This window comes from Phaethon lepturus, unplaced genomic scaffold, assembly GCF_000687285.1.
Source record: "Phaethon lepturus isolate BGI_N335 unplaced genomic scaffold, ASM68728v1 scaffold36538, whole genome shotgun sequence".
Classification (NCBI taxonomy): Eukaryota; Metazoa; Chordata; class Aves; order Phaethontiformes; family Phaethontidae; genus Phaethon; species Phaethon lepturus.
In genome coordinates, this window is record NW_010560406.1 from 1 (window position 1) to 22,068 (window position 22,068).

Below are 22,068 nucleotides of genomic sequence, written 5' to 3' on the forward strand. Positions count from 1 at the left end.
GAGCCGTGCGGCTGCGACCCCGCGCGCTCCCTGGGGCCCGCCTGCAACGAGGTGAGGAGAGCACGGGGCATGCTCCGATGGTGTGGCCTTTGCTCTGGTGTGGGACCGAGCTGCTGAGGTGGTCATGTCTCCTGTTGGCGGTTTTTTTGGCAGTTCACGGGGCAGTGCCAGTGCATGCCGGGCTTCGGAGGCCAGACCTGCCGGGAGTGCCAGGAGCTCTTCTGGGGAGACCCAGGCGTGGAGTGCCGAGGTGAGTCCAACTCCGGCGCCTGCTCCGTCTGCTCCTTTTGGAAATGACCCGGTGGCCAGGCACAGCATCACCCCCCAGTGCGCTGGGACACCCCTGCCAGGAGCAGTCCCTCCGGTGATCCCTGCCAGTGCCCACATGAGCCTTTGGAAATGAGGGAGGGAGGCATGGCGGGGTCTGTTCTCGGGGGTCGGGAGGCATGACAGGAGCCCGGCCTGATGCTTGCCTGGTTTATTTTATTTCTTGTTGGAACACTTATTTAGAAACAAACCTCTCTGTTTAGAAACTTAACTCATCTTTAACTGTTAGGTTGCAATGCTGTCAGGTAAGCCACTGTGGCAAGAAAACAAATCGCAAGTGTTTGGGTTTGAGAGTTGGTCTGGAAACCAGCTTCGTTTGCCTTTCCATTGTATGTAGTGGAAGACCACTGTCTCCTCTTGTGTCTCGTTAGGGAGACTGGGCCTGAAGAAATAAGGGTTTTTATTTAGTAGGAGACCTTCCTTATATTTCAGATGAAAATAAAGGAGCGAGCAGAGACCATGCAGTGGGTTAGCCATAGCTATGTGCGGCAAAACAGAGCACCATGAAGTCGCTTGTTTAGAAAACTGGCTGCTCTCTGTCCTTTCATTATAAACAAGCCTGTTCATTAGCTGGAGAGGAAACTTCAAACACTGTCCAGACCAGAACAAACTTGTATCTCTGATCTGTTCAAATAGGAGCCTTTGCCAGGAAGGTTTGCAGTAGATTAAGGTATTTTTTCCTGCAGGGAGGAATGTGCTTGCTGTGGTCTTTAATAAATCCTTTACAATAGAGATACCTTAGAGCCCATTATCTAACCAGATAGGCAGGTCACAGCTACTTGGTTAATGCAGCAGATGAAAGGACTGGGGAATTGTCCCGGTTCCTGAGTACATATTGGGTTTCTCTGGGAGGCTGTGTGTGTTCTGGTGTGGTGAGGGGTGCTGACCCTGCTGGCTCCGGGGCAGGGATTGTCTCTTGGTATCAGCTGTCCCCATCAGGGTTTATTGATGGAGTCCATCTGCATACCTTATCAGCAGGATTTTGCACTGTACCAGCATTTCTGGTCTCTCACAGAGTTTCTGCTGCCTTTTGGACATGTGAAAACCTGCTTTTTAATGTTTCTGAAGTAAAGAGAGGATATATTCTTCAGAGCCTGTTTTCTCCCCACAAACCCTATGCTTTCCTTCCAACCCGCTGCCCCTTCTGTCCCCAAGTGACACAGGACACTCACGCAAAATGCAGGTTTCGTTCAGGACTGCATCTAACAGGAGGTCCCTGTGGCAGATTGGGAGAGCCAGTGCCCAGGGCTGAGCGGCGACAGCCTGCGGTGCAATGCCCTGGACAGGCTCCAAGCGTGCGCTCGCTCGTGGAGCGCATCCAGCCCCGCGGCGCTGCCGAGTCTCCCCAGTGTGGTGGGATCAGTGCCTCCTGTCCTGTCTCCCATCCTTCCTCGGCAGGGAGAGAAGCGACTTCTCAGCCCTCGTTTAGTCCCACGAGCGGAGGGGCGATGTTCCGGCTGGCTGCCGGTGGGCAGGTAGCAACTATCAGTGGTAAGCAGTTCGCAGGCAAATGGGAAAACTGTGCCGTTTAAGGAATTACAGAGCAATGCCCCTGGAAAATAGCTTAAATGTGGCCTGTGGCCAAGGCGAAGCTGGAGCAGAGAAGAGAACTCATCACAAAGATGTCAGCTCCAGCTGCAGAGGGAAACAGGGACTCCTGGCTGTGGCGTTTGCCACCTGCCCTCGGTGGCACACTTGTGCTGGCCCAAGCAGCCAAAACAGACACATTTTGTGCCATGTTCAGGGAAAAAAATACAAACCTATCTGGATGGGGAACGGCGGGAGATCTCTGAACTGTGTGAGTATGGATGGGCAGTCTTCTCTGTGGGCACCAAGCTGATGCGAGGGTGTGGACGTCAGTCCCGATGACTCCAGGGTGGCATCCTCCTCTGGCCGGGGCAAGTGGCTTGTCCTCAAGCTTGGAAGTCACAGGGTGCATCACTCAGGGGACAGTAATGTGTGATCTTTTCACAAGAGGTCTTCAGGCTGTTGGCACCAAGAAGGAGAAACAAGCTCCTGCTGAGAAGTGGGGACTGTACTTGCTGTGACACCCTTGACAAATTTTTTAATTAGTAAAACTGTAAAAAGTGAGGTCATGTGAATACAAGTGCCTGCAAATAACCTCTGGACACAGCTACAGCTCCACAGATGTGGAGGCCGACAAAGTGGCCCATCCAGGACAGGCTATGGGCCGCAGCCCCCCACGGGTTCCCAGGCGCTCGCAGCAGCACCGAGCTGCAGATGCGGCCCCCAGGTCTCAGCATGCTCTGCTGGAAACCAGACTCCAGGGCACGCTTCTCCGCCGTCCCCATCGGTGGTGGTGACCACTGCCGGCTGCTGCCTGTGACTTTTTTTGTAGAAATCTTGGTAAGATGGGAGATGGTGAAGCAGAAGCTGGGGGAGGCAGGTTTTTGCACCTGGTCTGGATGCTTCCATTTGCAGTTCGTGCTCCCCAAGGTGGAGAGAGAGCATCATCCGCTGTGTCCTGTGCTTGTCCCCAGTGATCACACTGGGGCAAGCTAAGGTGGGTGCCTATGTTTGGGCAGCATCTTGACTCCTCAATACTGGGTACGGTCCCACCCCCTGCAGATGCCCATTGGGAATTACGCGCCGCAGAGAGTCTGTAGGACTGGATCTTTGGAGACTGCTTACCCCACGCTTTAAAAATGCACAAGTTACTCATTTAATATAACATCATGCCTGAAACAAGCACAGGAGAGGTGTAGAGGATAGGGCAAAGCCCAGCGTGTGTCTCTGCCTCATGCAGGTCCCTGTGAGTATTACAGCGAGCAGGAGCTGGGGTGGGGGGCAGCACCAGCCCCTTTGCAGGACTCTTCTGGCCGGTGCTTCAGCTATAAGCTATATGCAGCCCTGGACGAACCCGCATGTGAATGTGTGCGCGTACATAACAATCCTTGCTCAGGCAGTAAATAATAGGATTACAAATTTCATCAAACTCAAGTCTCGCAGGCATTCTGTTGGAGCTTTTCCAAAGCCTGGCAACCGAAGTGCAGGACTCGGCATGCTGAGCTCGACGCCGACTTCAGCCCGCAAAGCACGTTTCTGGCAGGAGGCTCCAGGCTCCCAGGAAGCCTCTGAGATATGGTGTGGCTGCAGATGCAGCTCGCCAATGCCCTTGCACAGTAGATATTTGAGATATGTGTTTCATATAATATAAACCTTTACTGTTTTAATACATTGAAGAAGCAGAACAGAGTGCAGTTACTAAAAGGCACTGTATGAGATTGAAATTTAGATTGTATTTCTATCTCCCCTTTACAAGAAGCTTACCCGTGTCACTGTTTTATTGTGTTGGACTTGAGTATCAAGTCCTATTGTAAAAAACAGAATTTAATTGAACTAAGGTGAAAAAAAAAATCATGTTTTTATCGAATACTCATTGCAGACATTGGCAGAAAGTTGTTTTTCACAAATTTTAGTCTTTGTTATGTACCTGGCGCTGAAACATCTGTTCACTGCAGACTACCCCACTGCCCTTTAAGAATAAGCTTTGTAGTTTTAATACCTGGGACTTAAGCTAGTCACGTTAGCTGCTTTTATAGGAGGTATTTATGGTGCAGAGAAAAAGATTAGCAGATGTGTCTTTTTCTTCTGTCTGAAGTGAGTAAAGGAAGTCGGACAAATTCTACGCTAAAGGAAATACAATTTTCACTTTGAGTTTCATAATTTCAATTGGCCTGTGGTCTTAAAATATTGTAATGTATGTTGATTGTTTCCAGAAAATTGCAATTTGGCAAGGTCTGCTAGCATGTTGAAATGCAGCACAACTCTAGTAATTCTAGGCTGGGATCTTATCTTAACATTCATACTGAAAATCATAATGCTGAGGAGTTAGCAGTATGCTTACAGGGTAACTTGAATCAATAGCTGATTATTCAGAAGAAATTTGCTAGCTCTGCAAAACTTTCAACCTTACAAATTGCTGCGTGGTTTTATCATCATAGTGCCTCACTACCACTGGGAAATGATGCCAGGAAATTGTTTGAACAAACCCTTTGTTTTTTTGCTGTGGAGGAGTTAAACATTTGGTGCACTCTGTCCCCGATCTCAAGCAGGAAAGAAAATATTTCTGCAGAAATTATTTCTGTTCTGTGTAGGATGATGTATGACAGTCACTTGTTCCTAGAATCCTGCAATAAGGCATTAAACACTGAGACTGATCTTCATACAGCCCTTTCAGTATCCATTATATCATCTCGGCTGTAGTAAAACCTTAGTTTAAATTAAGTGATATGCAAATATGCCATGTTAAATTACAGTAGCTCAAATGGAAGTGAGTTCTGAATATTTAAAATCAAGGGAAAGGTGGCAGAGCTGTCAGAGTAAGTGAGAGAGAAAGTGGTTCATAGATCCTTGTGAGCTTGAAACAAACAACTCGAGCTGGTCACTTCTTTGGGATTTCTCCCCTTAGGTTTTGCAAGACTACATTCAATAAACAGGTATGAGTATTACTTTTATCCTTAAGATCAGGAAAAAGCATTACTGAAATGCATTGATCAAGGTGGTATAAAAATTACTCGTGGATACTCTGTGTGTGCACATGTGTTTGTGAATAGATGTGGCTACAATCTTTTGCAGTCATAAGTTGCTAATCAGCAGATCCTAGAAGTTTGGCTAGAAAATTTTCCTCTCAAAAATGTGATTTCACTTAAGTCAGAGTATGCCACAGAAGAATGTCTGATTGAGTTAAACACTCAATTAAAGAAAACAATACACCCAGTTCCAAAATGACATTTCAAAACAGAAACCTATTGTTTAACTTAGTAAATGCTCTTTGAAAACCCTCAGATCTTTGACCAATGATTTCAAAAAACTTCTTTTCCTCTGCTGTATTTTCCATGGGAGGCACTGCAGTGTCCTGTTCTGCTTACCCGGGCACATATTTGATGCCTGTCTAACTGATCTTCAAAGCAAGCAGCCCAGTCTGTGTTAACTTGTAGCCCTTCACCCTGGCCTTCAGCCACCCCTCTGTATGAAGGGAGAATAACCAACCATTTGTCTTGAAGGCCATTTACAACCCAAACTGGTTCAGGCATCTAAATGTCTCGCAGTAGACTTGGCATCTGTGTGGTTTTACAGTGCAAAATGAACCACTTTTCCCAATTTCTAGTCATGTAAGCATAGGTAAGAGGCATTTAAAAAGAGCTTACAGGACTTTGTCTTCCCCTATTCCACAGGTACTATGTTAGGTGGAGGAAAAGCCATCGCTAGCTATTGAGTAATACCTGAAACACCTCTGCATCCCTAGATGTGCCTGTGTGTTTCTTGTTCTTCTTGGGGAAAATTAGATAAACCCTAGGTATATGCTAAAATTAGATGTGGTATAGCTACTCAGGTGTTACATCAGACTTACACGGGTGCTGGTTAGAGCCACAATCTCCAGCACCAAGCTATTTGAAGATTGTGTTTGCATTAGCCTGTTTGAATACATCAGAAACAAAACTGCTGTAATAGAGAGCATCATGAGCAGGGGACTGCATAGAAGTTGGCTCACGTGGTGGCCATAGGAATAGTTGGACATTAACGAAGGAGATGGTAGAGGAGCAAGAACTCTACTGTGGCTAGATGTGATGCTGGGGTACTTTGTCCAAGAACAATGCTGGGCCAGCCTGGCATGCTGGATCATGCTGGCACGGTGTTTGCTCAGTTTCTAGCAGGTGATGGGAATCAAGGCATCTCCTGTTTTCGCTTCCCAGACCATTGGCGGTGATAATCAAATGTCACATGAATCCTTTTGGTGGTTGTGCAGTCGCCGTCATGAATGATGGATGTGTAACTCAATTACTCTTCCATGAGCTATTTGCCAGTCACTTTTTCCAGTCCATGCCAGCTAGGGCATCCTCCTTTTTTTTTCCTCCTTTTTTTTTTTCCTCCTTTTTTTTTTCCTCCCTTTTTTTTCTCCTGGATCCTGCCACTGTCACTGTACTTTTGTCCCTTTAGGACAAAGTTTCCTGTTTGTCACTTTAGGACAAAGTTGTGCCCTGAAATCCCACAGAGACTGAAGCCAGCGGGTGCTTGGTAAGCAGGTGTTGCGTGAGGCAAAGAAGTGAAACTTGTGCACTGAGCTATTTGCCTGGTGGCCCACAGTGTTCAAGGTGCTCCTCGCTACTTAGAAGGCTTCATACAATCTTGTCCCGGGCTTGCTTACCTCCTCTTGGGAAGTCACCACAGCTGAAGTAAGTTGAGGGTTTGATCCCCACCAGGAAAGATGCTCTCTGCAAGGGCCTTGGATGTGCTCCGTGCCAGGGTGTGAAATCACCACCATGATCCTGGTGGTGGCCAGGGCATGGGATGCTGAACTCCCCTGCTAAAGGTACCGGGGATGATGGAGGTCCTGTTCCACATGGCCTTGGAGGGCAGAAGAGCAGTTTCTGTGGGTTTCTGGCTGGCCAAATTTAGTTATTAATGCCGTGGCCAGAAATTTGGACCCAGCATCTCATAGAAGCACTCAGACTGACTCTGGCGAGGAACAGAGATGATTTCAACTGTGGCTGAAGTGCTTGGCTAAGGTCATCTAGACTCAAAAAAAGAACATTGCATGTAACCAAATACTGGCATGCACGTGTCATTTGTGAGATGAAAGGTTTGCTCACAGGACTGTGAGCTGTAAGAGAAACAGTGATGCTTTTGTGAGAATTGAAAAAACGTTTCAGTCAGTGCCACAGAAAGTTGTCTGAGGGCTGTACCTAGAGAGATCATGCCACCAACATGCAGAAGTGCTTTCCAAATTTTCAAAACGGAAAGAAAATAAAATCGACAGGAATCTTCTTGTTCCAGTCCGAGGGAGGCTTTTTCTTGTTTTCTTTTAGACTATGTGATTTTACTTAAAAATAGAGATAAAATTATCTTCAGTTTTACCTTTTGGTTTGAAAGCTGGTGTGGTCCTATGTACGGTTAATGACTTTGGAAGATCATGAAGAAAAGAAAAAGCAACTATGAAACCAGCCCATTTGAAAGCTATTTTATATATGTTGGATTCACACTACTGAGGTAATGCAGAGCCAGCATTGCCTACTTCTGGGCTTGATAGAGCATCCTAAACCCAGAAATAGCCCACAGAAATGTTTTTAGACACCTCTACAGTTTTCTGATGGGTCCCACAGAGCTCAGTTTGGAGTTTTGTAGAATTCGGGAAATGTGATGATTCTTCCAACTGTTGTAGTGTGTTTAGAACAAATTAGTTCTTTGCGCTTTATCATCTCCCAACAGATAGCTAAAGAATTAGTCCTTAAATTCTCCTCTCCCTTTCCCCAGCATTTTCTGGCTCCAGAGATTTTGGAATCCACATTACCATGTAAATGCTGCTAAAACCATGTCATCTGCCTTTCCTGAACATGCAGGTATTCAAGACTAGAATTACCAACATGTGTTGGGTTTTTTTCACCTTAAGCTTTTTAAATCCACAAGTAAATACAGTGATCTGATTTGCTAGCAGCAAGTATTCATGTAACTCGATCAGATCTCAGGATCTTTGAGAAGAAACACATGCCATTTAGCCTCTTTCTGTGCAGAGGAATTTGGACAATTCATCATTATACTGAGGGCCTTATTAGTTGACAGAAGGGTTAACTGACCTCCTTCAAACAGGAACTCGCCAGTTTGCCTGCAGGGAACATATTCCATGGCAAGCTCACTACTTAAGCACTTTCAATGTAAAGTAAAAACAATCTCTTGTGTCAGGGTATAATTCAAAGAACAAAGGAGCATTTTCTCAATTGTGCAGGCAGCAGAAGTTATTTTTGTCGCTTGCCTATCATATTCACATTGTACAAGAAAGTCATTTTGTTGAGGAGCGATTTGTTCTGCTGAGGCTCTTTGTGTAATTTTTGAACTGAAGACCACCACTGTGTTCTGGCATTGAAGCAAACAATGTGCAATCTTGAAAACAGCTTTGTGTTTTGCCCTTTTTTCAAGGGGGCATGTGCTTGGGGTGTGTGAATTGATCTATGAACCTTTTTGAGCCATTAGCCTCCTTCAAGGATGCCTGGTAAATGGATGTGTAAGTGAAGGCTTTTATCAGGTATCGCAGTCCCTTTCCTGTTCAAGGAGCGTGTGCTTGACCTGCTCTGGGTGTACTCTGCCACCATAGCAGGTAATGACCTGCCTATTTTCAAGGCCTCTCTTTTTGTTCTTTGCTGCCGTCCTTTTATTAAAAGCTTTGCAGGTTGGCAATTTCCTCTGCTGCTGCTTGTGTAATTAAGGAGGAGGAGAGGTCAAGTGGCAGCCCTGCTGCATGGAAGTGCTTCTCCTGATAGTGTTATTGTGTACAAAGTGTGTCTGTGCTTTTAGAAATGACAGTGCATCACGAAGTTAATTGAGTAACTTCTCTTCATGGTGGGTTAGTGCCAAAGAAGTGCATCTTTCTTCTAACAGCATGTTAAAAAGGAGTGTTGCCCAAACCTTATCACTCCAATTTGGCAACCATCTGGAGCACTTGGGTCTTACCTGAGTAGCAGATAAAGATATGCAGGTGTTCACAGGTACAAAAATAAAATAAGAATGAAAGTCCATTTCAGGAAGGTGTGACTACTAACTCCTGAGATGGTGCTCATAGTGGGAAATAATTTAAAAAAACCCTACTGTTAATCATCATCATTCCCACTTGAAGGTGACAAGCAGTGTGTAGACTCTTGGTTGTTAGCACCTGTGTTGGAAAAAATCTCCCTCTTCCCCCTCAGACAGGGCTGCCCACGACCACATTCTTTGTTTTGCTTCTTTCTTTCACTTTTACTTTTAACTGGCTGATTTTTACCTATTTCTCTATACCCAAAACATCAGCCCAGTGCCAGGCTCCTTGATGCACATGACGAATATTTTCCTACCACCCATGGCAGGAGCACATCCTGAGCCAGGCCCTGTACCTCTGCGTAGAAGATCTCTCAAGGGCTGTTACTCCATAAATTTGTCATGTTCTTTGAAGCCACCTCAACTTTTAGCACCACAGTATCTTGCGGAAGGAATTTCCACCACTTAACTAAGTGCTATGTAATCAACTGTCTCCTTTTATTGTGCAGTTTGTGTGAGGTGCAGGGGAGGATGGTTGGTTTTTGATCTCATGGGTTCCTCAGCTGATCCCTACTCCTGTGCTGGAGGGGACAGTAAATGGTTGTTCCTTGTTCACTTTTCCCATTTCACTCATGTTTTGCTCTTAAACCCTCCACTATGTGCCTGCCTGTTAGTTCTTTTCCTCTCTGGAAAGCCCTGCTCTACTAACTCTTCATTGTAGGAGTGAAGCTGGGATGTTTGTCCCAGTTGCTATCCAGTTGACATCCAAACATTGCAAGAAGTGTCCATCCTTGATCCATTATTGTGCCTGTTTGAGATGTGCAAATCCTGGTCTGCCCTAGAGTTATTTCCCTATCTCTCCCCTTTCACACTCGGCCCTGGTTCCCCCATACCCAAGCGGACACATCCGTAATTAGCTTTTTCTAATCCAGACACAGACCACTTCTATACTTGTTTCACCACTTCATTATAACCACTTTTTTTTTCCTCACGGCTAACATCGCTGTCATTTCCCTCATCATAGCCCTCACACGTGCCTTTTTCTCCTTCCAGCGTGTGATTGCAACCCTCATGGCATCCAGACCCCACAATGCGACCGCGCCACCGGGCAGTGCATCTGCAATGAAGGGGTGGAAGGGCCGCGCTGTGACAAGTGCTCCCGGGGCTACTCGGGCTTCTTCCCTGACTGCGTGCCGTGCCACCAGTGCTTCGCCCTCTGGGACGTGATCATCAGCGAGCTGGCTAATAGGACCCAGCAGTTCCTGGATAGGGCTAATGCGCTCAAAGTCACTGGAGTCACTGGCCCGTATCAGCAGACGCTCAACACCCTGGAGGAGAAGCTCAGTGAAATTAAAACCATCATCGCTCAAAATCCAGCTGCTGAGCCCCTGAAGAACATTGGGAATCTCTTCGAGGAAGCAGAGTGAGTGCAGTCGCAATTAGGCAGATAAGTCTAGCGCGTGAAGGAGTGGGAGTGCCAGCGAGCTGGGATTTACTGGAGCAACTGCTGCCCCCACGCTGAGCTGAGGACACCCCATCTTTGTTCCTCCAGCTGGGTGAGGTATGCTGCGGCTCCCAGCGCGGGTGCAGCACCTCGCCGTGCGCGGTGCCGGCAGTGAGCATCCGTCCCACGAGCAGAAACCTGGCCAGGGAAGGTAGGAGCAGTGCAGCTACCATGCTCTGGGCAGGGGTTGTCCGGCTCCCACTGTGGACCGGGCAGCTAATTACTGCGGAGCCGCTCACGCTTGCCTTGTGCTCCCCCGGGGCAAAGGACAAACGCTGCTATTATGTGAGAGAATGAAGAGGGGAGAGATTAAATTCCTGGATTTCCGTGTGTAGCGGATGAGTTGGAAACTCAGTCTCCTTTCTGCACTGAGTATGTGTGGGAGAAGCACCAGCTTTATAGCCCTGTATTTTGTTTTAGGGCTAAGCATACAAAAGATGGTAGTTTGTGCTTTTGGAGATGGGGCAGTCTAACATCAAGCAGGATTGCAGATGCTTTCTAGCCCTGTGTGCAACTGCTCAAGCTTGCTTGTGCATTGTAAAGGGGACTGCACAAAGCAAAGGGGGAAGGATTAAAGCACAAATGTCTCAATTAAGGCTACGCTTGTGCCCTGCAGATCCCCCTTTCCAGCTGGCAAGCTGGGGGTTGCTGCTGCATTTGGGCTCTGCATGTACTGAGGGAGGTCAGAGTACCTGAGGAGCTGCTTTTCCCTAACGTATGTCTCTGTTCTTGCTCTTCTCTGGTTTAAAAGAAGTACTTGGCTTTGGAGGACTGCTGGAAAACAACAAGCTGTTGGGCTATTGAGGAGGTTGTAAATTGATCATAGAGCTTAAATACTGCCTGATTCTTTCAGAATGAGGAAACACTGGGATTGGTGGGATCACCATGGATGGGAATAGCTTCCTATGCCCGCTTCGGTTCCGCAGCAGCATTGCCGAGTAACATACACTTGCTTTTCCTTTTAGGGTTATCCCACTAGCTAAAGCCTGCTCCGTGGCTCACTGAGGCCATGCTGAATGCTGAGGGTGGGAGGTTTTCCTTCACAGCCCTAGAGAAACAGCTGGTGAGAAGGAATCTTTACAGACACATTAAAAGAATCCATTGTGTTAAAACTAAGGTTCTCCCTTCCCCGCTTCCTGAAGTTCAAATCTGTCCCATAAGCTCGTAGTAATCAAAACTGCACTTGTAGCTGTGTGGGATGGGAAGCAAATTATGTATGGATCATAGTAGTCAACTCTGACCTATGCAGTTGCCATGATACAAGAGCATTACACCAGTCCTCTGGAATCTGCCTCCAGTTAATCTTACACAAAGCAGCTGTTTTCTGAGCAATTTGGTGCTTTGAGTTTATAAACGTTCTGTAGATTAAAAAGGAGTTTTGTATGATAAAGGAAACAAAACGGTATTCTAGGTAGGCTTGTTGTTACAAATCAGTTACAGCCCCACCGAGGGAGGACAGGTCCTGCCGTGGGAGAAGCTCAGCAAGGCTCTAACCACTACTCCTGCAGTGAAATGAAGCAGCAAGGCTTAAAACCCTTCCTCCTCCCCGTGTTGAGTCCTGTGCCTCTGTTTTACAGAAAGCTGACAGCAGATGTTACAGTTAAGATAGCTGACATAGAAGAAAACCTGTCAGCCTTAGCAGAGAAGAGCAATAGCACAGACACTGACCTGAGCGTGCTGGAGACAGATGCCAAAAGCCTAGACCATGTGGTGAAAGAACTTGCAGAACAGCTAGAGTTCATCAAGATCTCTGATGTTCGGGGTAAGTGTTGCAGGGAGGGGGAGAAGGCACCCTAAGGTGCAGCATGTGGCCAGCCCCATGGGGTCCCTCACACCCATGCAAGGCCTCTCCAGGAGTTATCCAAAACTAAGAGTTCCATAAAACAGCATCTTTCATCAAGCAGTTGTTTCATAGGAAAGCTCTGACCAGTTTCCAAGCAGTGACTCCATAAGCCAGACATCCCAGGGCAAGCTATAAGAGCTAATGGGATAAGTGAATCCTTAGAAAACAGTGTTGCCCTATAAACCTAACAGGCTGGATCTCCTTTTGCCCTCAGGGCAAGTAGAATTCAGTCACTAGGGTCAGAGAAAGGCTAAACTTTAAAATCCAGCAAACTTGAACTGTTAAGCAAGCAAAAAAAATGAACACCACGCCACCCCCCCAACAGGCCAAATCCTGTCATCCTTGCAATGGCACTGAATACAGCTGCAGAGGCTAAAGTTTCCTTTAACTTGATATTTGTATCGCTAACCCTGATGTGTCATCTACCAACCTCCATAATATAAATTACTTTGGGTTGCTGAACACATTTCTAAGCAGCTCCATCTGACTTCTGTAGGGGCCTTGGATAGTATCACCAAGTATTTCCAGATGTCCCTGGAGGCAGAGGAGAGGGTCAATGCCTCCACCGTTCACCCCGATAGCGCCGTGGAGCTGTCAGCGCAAACGCGGCAGGAAGTGGAAGACTTAATCAACGAGAAGGAGGCCCAGTTCAAGGCTAAACAAGAGGAGCAGTCGCGCCTTCTGGATGAACTCGCAGGCAAGCTGCAGAGCCTGGATCTCTCTGAAGTGGCTGAGAAGGTACGCGACTGAGAATCCCTGGTTATAAAGCCCGTAGCAAAAACAAAGTCCTGTTTGTGAAGAAGTGACGGGCAGGGAGTGTTCGGAGTTTGATGCTGTGAGATACAGTTTGTTCATGAAAAGTGCATGTTTCTTGGATGATGGGGGTGTGTTGTGGGCTAGAACAGGGCTGTTTAATTGGTGGGCTCTGAGACCTACTGGCTTTCAGGCACCAGCCTTTCATGTTGGTCTCCCTCCTCCCCCTCCCCAGCCCTGACAGAGCACCCATCTTTTCATCACCCCAGCTCTAACCCAAAGCCCTTTGCTCCCATGTGCAGAAAAGTGTAGCGAGCCTGCTGGACTGCGAGCCATTCTCTTAAGCCTGTCCTCAGTTCATACGCTTGCTTTCCCTAGGCTCCTCTCTTCCTTTTTGCAGCTCCCTAGGCTACCCGCTATGCCCGCGCAGCGCCCAGCCCCACAGCGCTGCACCCGCGCCGACGGGCCGCCCTCCTCAGCATCACCGCGCTCCCGTCCTCCCGCTGGGACAAAGCAGAACGTACAGGGAGCTGGAGTTAAAAGGGCATTTTCTCTGTTGAGGCTGCCTGCTCATCTGTAAATATGATCAAGGGTGGCTCTTTCTTGGGAGAGGCTGGGTGTTGCCTTGGTTTCGCTTTGAAGTCGGCCAGCTGCAGCCAGAGAACAAGCCCATGTGAGGCCGGGCTGTGGGACTGCTCATTAACTCCCCTGGGCAGGCCAGGCCCGTGTGAGGGGATGAGCTCTTCACAGGCTGAATTGTCCCCCGTCTCCCACCCGAGGCCCCCAGCCCTCCTTTTTTCTCTGGAAGGAAGGGAGACATCGTTTTGTTTAGCTTCCCTTCCTCTACATTCCTGCCTAACTGTTCTTGAGGACTGAAAATCTTGGGTAGATGTTTATCAAGGCCGTAAACACTGAGTTGCTTGGAGGTGTAATCACAGGACACACAAAAAAACCCCGCCCTTTTTGCTTTCTAGCTAACTGCTGGGTTGCATGCCAAACAGGTAAGAGGGACTCATTTACACTTCACAGGAGACAGCTGCAGCTAACTTGGCACAGCCCCGAGCTTTTCCCAGAGAGGTTTTTGGCTGCAAAGTCAGTTGGTTAGTGACTATCATTCTCTGCAAAAGGGTAGAAAGGGAAAAGAACCTCACAAGAATGGGGAATTTTCCAATTTTCCCTCTGGCTAAAACAACTCCCGAGTGATTTCATTGTCCAAACAATTTATCAAGTTAGTGGATAATTCTCAGTACAATGTTGCTGATTGAAATAGTTTTGCCCTTTTTTTTAAAAAAAAAAAAAAGTCTAGCCTGAAATTTTCCATGGGAACACATCCTTGACAAAATTCGCAAATTAGAAAGTGTTCTGGAAAGATGAAATCAGAGCAAACATTTGGTAGAAGGGAATGGGACAGCTTTTTAAGGGAGATGAAGAAAAGTTTCCTGTTCAACTCTGAGCATTTCAGCTTCTATTACATTTCTAGAGCATTAGAGCAACAGAAAAGATACTACTCTGCACCAAAACTTTCTTCCTTATAAAAATAGCTTCTTCGGATGGCCAGTTTTTCCTCCAAGCAGTGAAGACTGATTGCAAACAAAAGGCATATAGGCTTCCAGCTTGAAACCAAATCTGGAAGGCAGCTTTCCAGTGAAAGATGATGTACAGGAGAAGTGGATGATGAAGGCGAGGCAAGGCTTCCCTCGTAACCTCCAGCTACTTCAGCGTCAGGGAGCTGGGTATTTGTAACCAGGTTAAAGGCAGGAAGGTGCAGGGGGCAGAGAAGAAAGATTCAAGTCCTGCCAGCATGGACCTGCTGCAGGAACCACCTCCAGCTTGCAGCTCTACTTCAGCTTCCTTACCTGTTGGTACTGGGGATGCTACTGCAAGGGGCAGAAATAACATGTGTTTCTGTCACGGTTGAGCAGTATCTAATGTGTCTCTACAGACATGTGGCACTCCTGCAGGAGCCTCTTGTGCTGAGTCCGAGTGTGGCGGTTTAAACTGCCGAACAGATGATGGAAAGAGGAAGTGTGGAGGACCTGGCTGCAACGGGCTGGTGACCGTAGCTCACAACGCCTGGCAGAAAGCCATGGATTTTGACAGAGACATCCTCAGTGCATTAGCAGAAGTTGAGCAACTCTCCAGAATGGTAACATGCCAAATAAATTGTTAGATGTTTAAAAAAAAAAAAAGTCTTTTAGTTGTAACACAAGTTTAGATGCTAATTGACAAAGTATGTGCCTGGCTAACTTCAAAATACTTCTTTCCAGTTGTGTAACTTCATCATGCTTATAAAGATCCTCAGAAAGGGAGCTTGCTAAAGCAAAGCTTCATGGATAACTCCAAACACTAGCCTGAGTTGTTTAAACTAGCATTGGTGGTATGGATCATGGCCAGCTTTTAAAAAGTGTTCTGTGAGTTTTATGAGAAAAACCATTTCTCATTACTATTACCTCTGGCTCCAACTGAATTTTTGTTTTAAACCAGGCCTTAAAGCATAAATAAATATGCAATCAAGCCTTCTACTTTCCTCTTTAGGTTTCTGAAGCAAAACAGAGAGCTGATGAAGCAAAACAAAACGCACAAGAAGTTTTGCTCAAAACCAATGCTACAAAAGAACAAGTGGACAGAAGCAATGAAGATCTGAGGAATCTTATTAAACAGATTAGAGACTTCCTAATGCGTAAAAGCCTTACATTTCAATTATATTTTAATTCTGGGTTTGTGTAAACTGTCTGTAGCTCTGAATCATCTTCTAAGGGGTAATGCAATAGTTGTCTCATCCCTCTGCTTTCAGCCAAACTTGGTGTGCATGATGACATCTCGAACCAAGAGAAAATCAAGACAATAGGAAAGTGAGAGCAAACTCTAGCAAGTCGTTGTGTTCTTTTCAGCTGAGGCTGTTGTACTGCTGTAGCTTGCCAAGTGTGTTCATAAGTTCTGGCTAGGGAAGACAAAGTACTATTAAAGGGGAGGAAAGTCAGAAATTGAGTTTCTCTCTCTGTAAGAAAGCAGGTAGAGGTTAAATGAGGCCTTGTTCGCCAGCAAGCAGCAGCACAGCAGACCTATTCCTTCCCTGTTTGCACAAGGACGAGTATACTGCTAGCACAAATATATTTATGTGCAGTTGTTGGCTTAGTTTCCTGTGGGCTCGCGTCTCCCTCGCATAGCCCCAGCAGGGTGTAGCTAATCACAGGGATCTTCAAATGGCTTCCACCAGAGCTGTGCCAGCAGGGCCGATGCACCCGCCAGGCCTCTCCTGAGAGGCAAGTTCTCTAAGGAAGCAGTTTTAACACCTTGATTTTCTGTAAGTCTGGAGGTGGAAGTTTTCCCATAATTTTTCCTTCTTAAGGGAGCACTGTTGGACAAAAATTTGAGTACTTAGACTTGACCGGGAAAGCTTTTACTTAACATCTTTGTCATTTGTGTCCATCTACTAGAAGACAGCGCTGACCTGGATAGCATCGAGGCAGTGGCTAATGAAGTACTGAACATGGAGATGCCAAGCACCCCCCAGCAGCTGCAGGCTCTGACAGAAGATATTCGTGAGCGTGTAGAAAGCCTTTCTGATGTTGAGGTCATTCTGCAGCAGAGCGCTGGAGACATTGCCAGAGCTGAAATGCTACTGGAGGAAGCCAAAAAAGCAAGGTGCGCAACCCTGTTCTGTATTAGCTGTATTAGCTTGAATGAGACAGAAAAGCAGAGTTTAACTTACCCCAGTGGAGATTCTCATTCCTTCACTAAGAGGCAAAAATGGCCCTTTGCCCCATAGAGCTAGTGTATGACTAGCTCTTCTTCCAGTTCCAAGTAAAAGCATTTTTAGTGTTAACATAGTTTTGATCCACAGCAAAGGTGCAACAGATGTTAAAGTCACTGCAGATATGGTGAAAGCAGCACTGGAAGAAGCTGAAAAAGCTCAAAATGCAGCTGAAAAAGCCATCAGAAAAGCTGACGAAGATATTAAAGGAACTCAAGACCTGCTGACCTCAGTGAGTTTTTTTTTTTACAAGTATTTAAGATACAGAAACAGTACCAAGTTTGATATTTAGAAACTGATGTAAGCCTGTCTAGGGAAGGCTCTTTGGTACTGCAAATCAAAGACTGCACTTAAAATGAATCTAAACCATTCTTGCTTTCACATAAACTTTTAAGTTAGTATGACAGATGCTGGGGGACCATTTGCTCTTAAAAAAACCCAAACCAAACGTCTTTTCTCACCCCATATCCTGGACCAAGAAAGTTAAATGAGCAGGATTGCAGCTTCTAACATAGCAGGTCCCTGGAAACTCATACCTGCCAGCCACAGCAATAGCGTATTGGTGTGGCCATGCTATCAGTGTCATCCACCACTGCAGCACAAGACAAAAATAAGCGAACACTGGATTAAAGTGGTAATTGCTGTAGTATTTTCAGACTTCATCTCATAGCCCTCATGAGATCGTAGTGCTATCTAAACTCAGGAAGCCTGGCCAGCTTAGGAGATACACAGCTTCCCAAGTCTGTTATTACACAATGGAGTCAAATGTCAAACTTCAGTTTTGCCTGTGGATTAGACAGCTCTTGCACCCCATCTTCAAGCAGCAGGCTTTTTTATCCTGACTGCAATTGGCCATTTGTAACAAAACTAAACCACTGGTTTTTATATCAGATCTATGGACATGAACTAACTAGTTCATCAAGGCTTATGCAGAAAGCTTACTATTCTATTCAATGTCTTTTGAAAATGTAACTGTTGTCCTTCTGTCTTAGATTGAATCTGAAAATGCAGCATCTGAAGAAACACTGAACAATGCTACCTTACGTCTGTTTGAGCTAGAGAAGAATGTTGAAGACCTTAAGCAAAAGGCTGCTACAAATTCAGAGAATGTGGACAATATAGAAGAAAAAATTGTCACTGCAAAACAAAATGCTGAAGAAGTTAAAAAGGTGAGAAGCTCAGGAAAAATGCTAAGACAAAGCCAAAAAAACTCTCACCCTCAGTTTGGCTAAAGGAACATTAGTGAATACGTGTGATTCGTTGCATTTATTGGTCAAGTACTAGGGACAAAAACCAAAACAAAAAAACAAACAAACCAAAAAAAGCACTTAGTGCACTTACTTAAAGATAGCTGCTTGCTACTTACTTTGGTACCAGAAACAGAGAGAAAGAAGTATTGGGAAGTTTTCAGGTTCTAGAATAGCTGCAGGAAACCTGTCATGCTGTCACACCATCAACCTTTCATAGGCTCGTTTCTGTCCCTCAGCTTTACTGCCTGCCACAGGAGAACTGGGAATTGTTTTTCCCCTTCCACAGAGTATTTATGGTTCTATGACAATGACAGCTTCAGGCCAAACAACCCAGAATTTGGGATATATAAAATCAAGCAACAAGAAAAATCGTTGGCTCAATATAAAACCAGAGTCATTTCTAAATATCAGATGCAAGACTTGCTCTGTGACCATATGGTGTTGCTCCCAATGTCTGCTACACACCTTTGTAATAGCAAAAGAATGTTCATTAACAAAACAATTGACAAATCTGCCAAAGGAAGTTCCATTGCTCCAATCTGTTGTCTATAGTTAGCCCATCAATCTCCAGAGAGGCATTTTCTGCCAGGAGAGATTTAGTATCCATCAGATCAATTATTTCTAAACACTAAGTATTTCAGGTGGCTGTCAAGTAAACAAAAGAGACTTCCAGTACTGCTGCAGCTTGTTAACTTGCTTTTTGGTTGAATTCAGTTAGGTCACAGGACTTCTTAGTCTTAACCTCACAGAAAAAAGCAGAGCAGAGAAACAAATCTCATACCTTCTCCAGCACTTTCACCTGCACAAGCTGTTCTCGTTACTGAAAGAGTAATAAGGGTATTCCTCCCTAAACACAAGCATTCAACCAGAAGCAGTGCCAGCTCCTTACCACATGCAGCTCTCCAGGTGTACTAGGGGCCACAGCTTCCCTTAGTCACCCCTGGTACACAGTTGTGTGCTGAATCCCAGAAATCCTTGCCAAGTGTTGGTATTAAAGCCGTGAAACAGCCACAGGTCTGCAAAAGGGCAACTCTGAGTCCTCACCTCAACTCTTAAAATCTTGAATATTAAGTAGGAAACACCCCAACACTGTTTTCGCTTTTGTTAACTGAGCTAACAGGCTGTAGCCTCTCCTTAGACCCGGATTAGTAAAGACAGAGGGAGGAAATGTGAACTCCCGCTGCATTCTTTTGTATGAGCTCCATCTTGTGCTTTGATCTGGAACAACAGGTCCTCAATACCGAGCTGAACGACAAGTACAAAACAGTGGAAGATCTCGTTGCCAAGAAGACAGAAGAGTCGGCTGATGCTAGGAGGAAAGCTGGCATGTTGCAAGATGAAGCTAAAGCCTTGTTGGCTCAAGCAAACAGCAAACTCCAGCTACTTAAAGGTAAGGCTGTTCTGAGGAGTAAGTTGTCATCTTAGCATATGAAGCAATGTCATGCTGTTAAACTGGCTACTTATCAGCAGTAGGGAAAAAAATGGAAGTTAATTCTTTGTCACTGAGGTTTGATCTGCCTTCCATATTCTTATGGACACAACATAGTCTTTTGAATCAAAGATTTCCATAAAAAAGCTGAAACTTACAGCGAGACACAAACTTCTGGCATGGCACCTATCACTGCTCAGGGAAGGAACACAGCTACCAGAACAAGGATGATGCCATTCAAGCATGACCCCTGTCTTCAAACAATACTCCCCCCACCTCAGAAAGCTATTAAAACAAAAGGTAATCAGCATACATCAGTTCCAGTTTACAGATTAATTTAACATTTCCCATTGCCAATTAAAGCTGACTGAAAGAGGAAGGGGCAATCTGCCCAAAGTTACCAGGGAGGGAGCAAAGTTTTCCTTCTGTTTTTGCCAGGCCCAGGAACTCATTCTTCCCCTTAGCCGCTCCTGCACAGTTACAATGACTCACTGAACAGTCTTGACCACAACAAGCCAAAACACTTCACTGTTCTGGAAAAGCCACCATACAGCAGAGAATGACAATTATTTTCAACATGAATCAAAGTATACTTTTGGATTTCCACTTATGGAAAATTACTTCCTTGTTGCTCTATGTCCCAGTGTTAAGGAAACAGAGGTGCCATTCCAGCCCTTTTTTTTTTTTTCTTTCTCTAATCAGATTCTCTTCTACAATAAAAATAAATTCAAATAGTAGTTTATCTGTAATGATAATGATTTACATTTTACTGCTTTAAAAGACCCCTAATTAAGCTGGTTTTCCCCTTCCTTTCCTGACAGACTTGGAAAATACATATGAAAACAATCAAAAAGTTCTGGAAGACAAAGCCAAGCAGTTGGTGGAGCTGGAAGAGACGGTTCGCTCCCTCTTACAGACAATCAGCCAGAAGGTTGCTGTTTATAGCACTTGCTTATAAATGGGAGCAGGAAACACTTGTGTTCAGGATGGGTTTTACAAGTATTACACTAGGTTTTTTTGACATTACAGTAGACCTGATAAAGGGTGCAGGTTTTATACTGACTTTCAAGTCACAGAACCAAAGACAAGTAACTTTTTGATGTTGAAAATAAACAGTACTTTTGTATCACTGTATGTACCTAGTATGACTCATTAAGTTCCTTCCTATTTTCAGTAGCTGAAATGGTACAGCAATTAATCCTTTAGCAAGTCTTGTTTTTAAACTTGTTAAGAGATCTAATAAAACCTTGGCTCCAACTACGTAATTCTAAACAAGGGCTCCAATTACTATGAAATATAGGATGGTCACTCAGAACAAAGTTACAAGTGAATGAAGAAATACCATCCATGAGTGGTTAGCTAGCATTTACACCACAGTACTCCAAAATTATTATTTACACTCTGAATTTAGGCTTAACACTAGTTTCATGTCACTGATTATGAAACACTTGACATGTGAAGTGGAAACAAAGGTCAGCACTGAAGGGATGAATATGGTTCTCATTTCAACCACCAAATTTACATGACAAACAAAGCTTGGAGGATCAAGCCTCTCTGGAAAAGGAACTACAAAAGCTCACAGGGCACTTAATGTGAATCAGTTAAGGAGCTGTACATAGCTTAAACTGAACAAAACACAAATAAGACTTTTTTTCCAAAGTACCAGAGTAACATCCAGTTCACCAAACTTCAGCTCAAAGTCATCTGTAGAACAGTACACCTTCAGAGAATGGTACAGTACTGCATGAACTGATTTGCAACATTCATCAGCTACAAATTAGCATCCAAAACTGCAACATGCAATTACACATCCTGACTCCTAACTCCGACCTGAGGAATACATCTGCATATACACTTTGATCAGCACTTACCTAACCTTGACTAATATCATTGAAAGTCAGTCAGGACAACTATGGCAGAACATATCACCACCTGAAGAGCAGTATGTTTAAATAATTACCCCTAAGTTCCATAGGTTACTAATGCTACAGCAAAAAATCCATCACAGGAATTGATTACCATACCAGCATCATACGCCATTTCACTGCCAGTATACTAGGCAGCTGTTAAAAATACAATCTGCAAACTTGACAACATTCACACTTAACTAGCATCAGATACTGACAAGGTGGCTCAGTAGCTCACCTTTTACCTTTACAAACACTCTTTGTACACCTAACTAGAAGAGGAATGACAGCAAAAGAAGTAACAATACAATAACAAATTTAAGGCCATTAATTTTGTTTTCAAGACCCTGGGAAACTATACTCTCCAGTATAATTATAGTAATATTCTTGATTTAAAGTTTCCCTGACTTTCCAAACAAACTCATTTAACACGAACAGAATGAGATATGATAATTTGTAACTGATGAACCTCGAGGCTGCCACAAGTACTGAGGGAGGTGAAGGGAGTGGACACAAAGCTGTTTCTGAAAGAGCTGGACTTCTAGGGAAGAACTTCAAAGCACAAGATTAACACTCGATAGCATTTACCTGCAGCAGGTAGAAGCAATTCTGAAATGCAAAGACCTACTGGAAGAATCAAAGTTTTTCTTCCCTCACTATTGTCTCACCTTTGCTTTCCCTTCAGCGACTTCCTGCTAACACCTGAAAGCAGATCCACATTAATTTCCTGAACTCAGCATTATCCATGAATGAATAATATCCAGATTATCTCACA

At 45.0% G+C, this 22,068-nt stretch overlaps 1 protein-coding gene across 1 annotated transcript; it reads left to right on the forward strand.

Moving 5' to 3' along the window:
- Positions 1 to 6: 6 nt before the first annotated feature.
- LOC104625895 (laminin subunit beta-1-like) lies at positions 7 to 20,647 on the forward strand (the record flags this gene model as incomplete). Its single annotated transcript, XM_010293658.1, has 12 exons — positions 7 to 51; positions 154 to 250; positions 9,907 to 10,276; positions 11,935 to 12,119; positions 12,697 to 12,938; positions 14,896 to 15,099; positions 15,489 to 15,633; positions 16,391 to 16,598; positions 16,798 to 16,939; positions 17,700 to 17,876; positions 19,188 to 19,347; positions 20,208 to 20,647. Coding segments are annotated over 12 exons (2,112 nt in total), but the record flags the coding sequence as incomplete, so codon positions are not given.
- Positions 20,648 to 22,068: the final 1,421 nt, after the last annotated feature.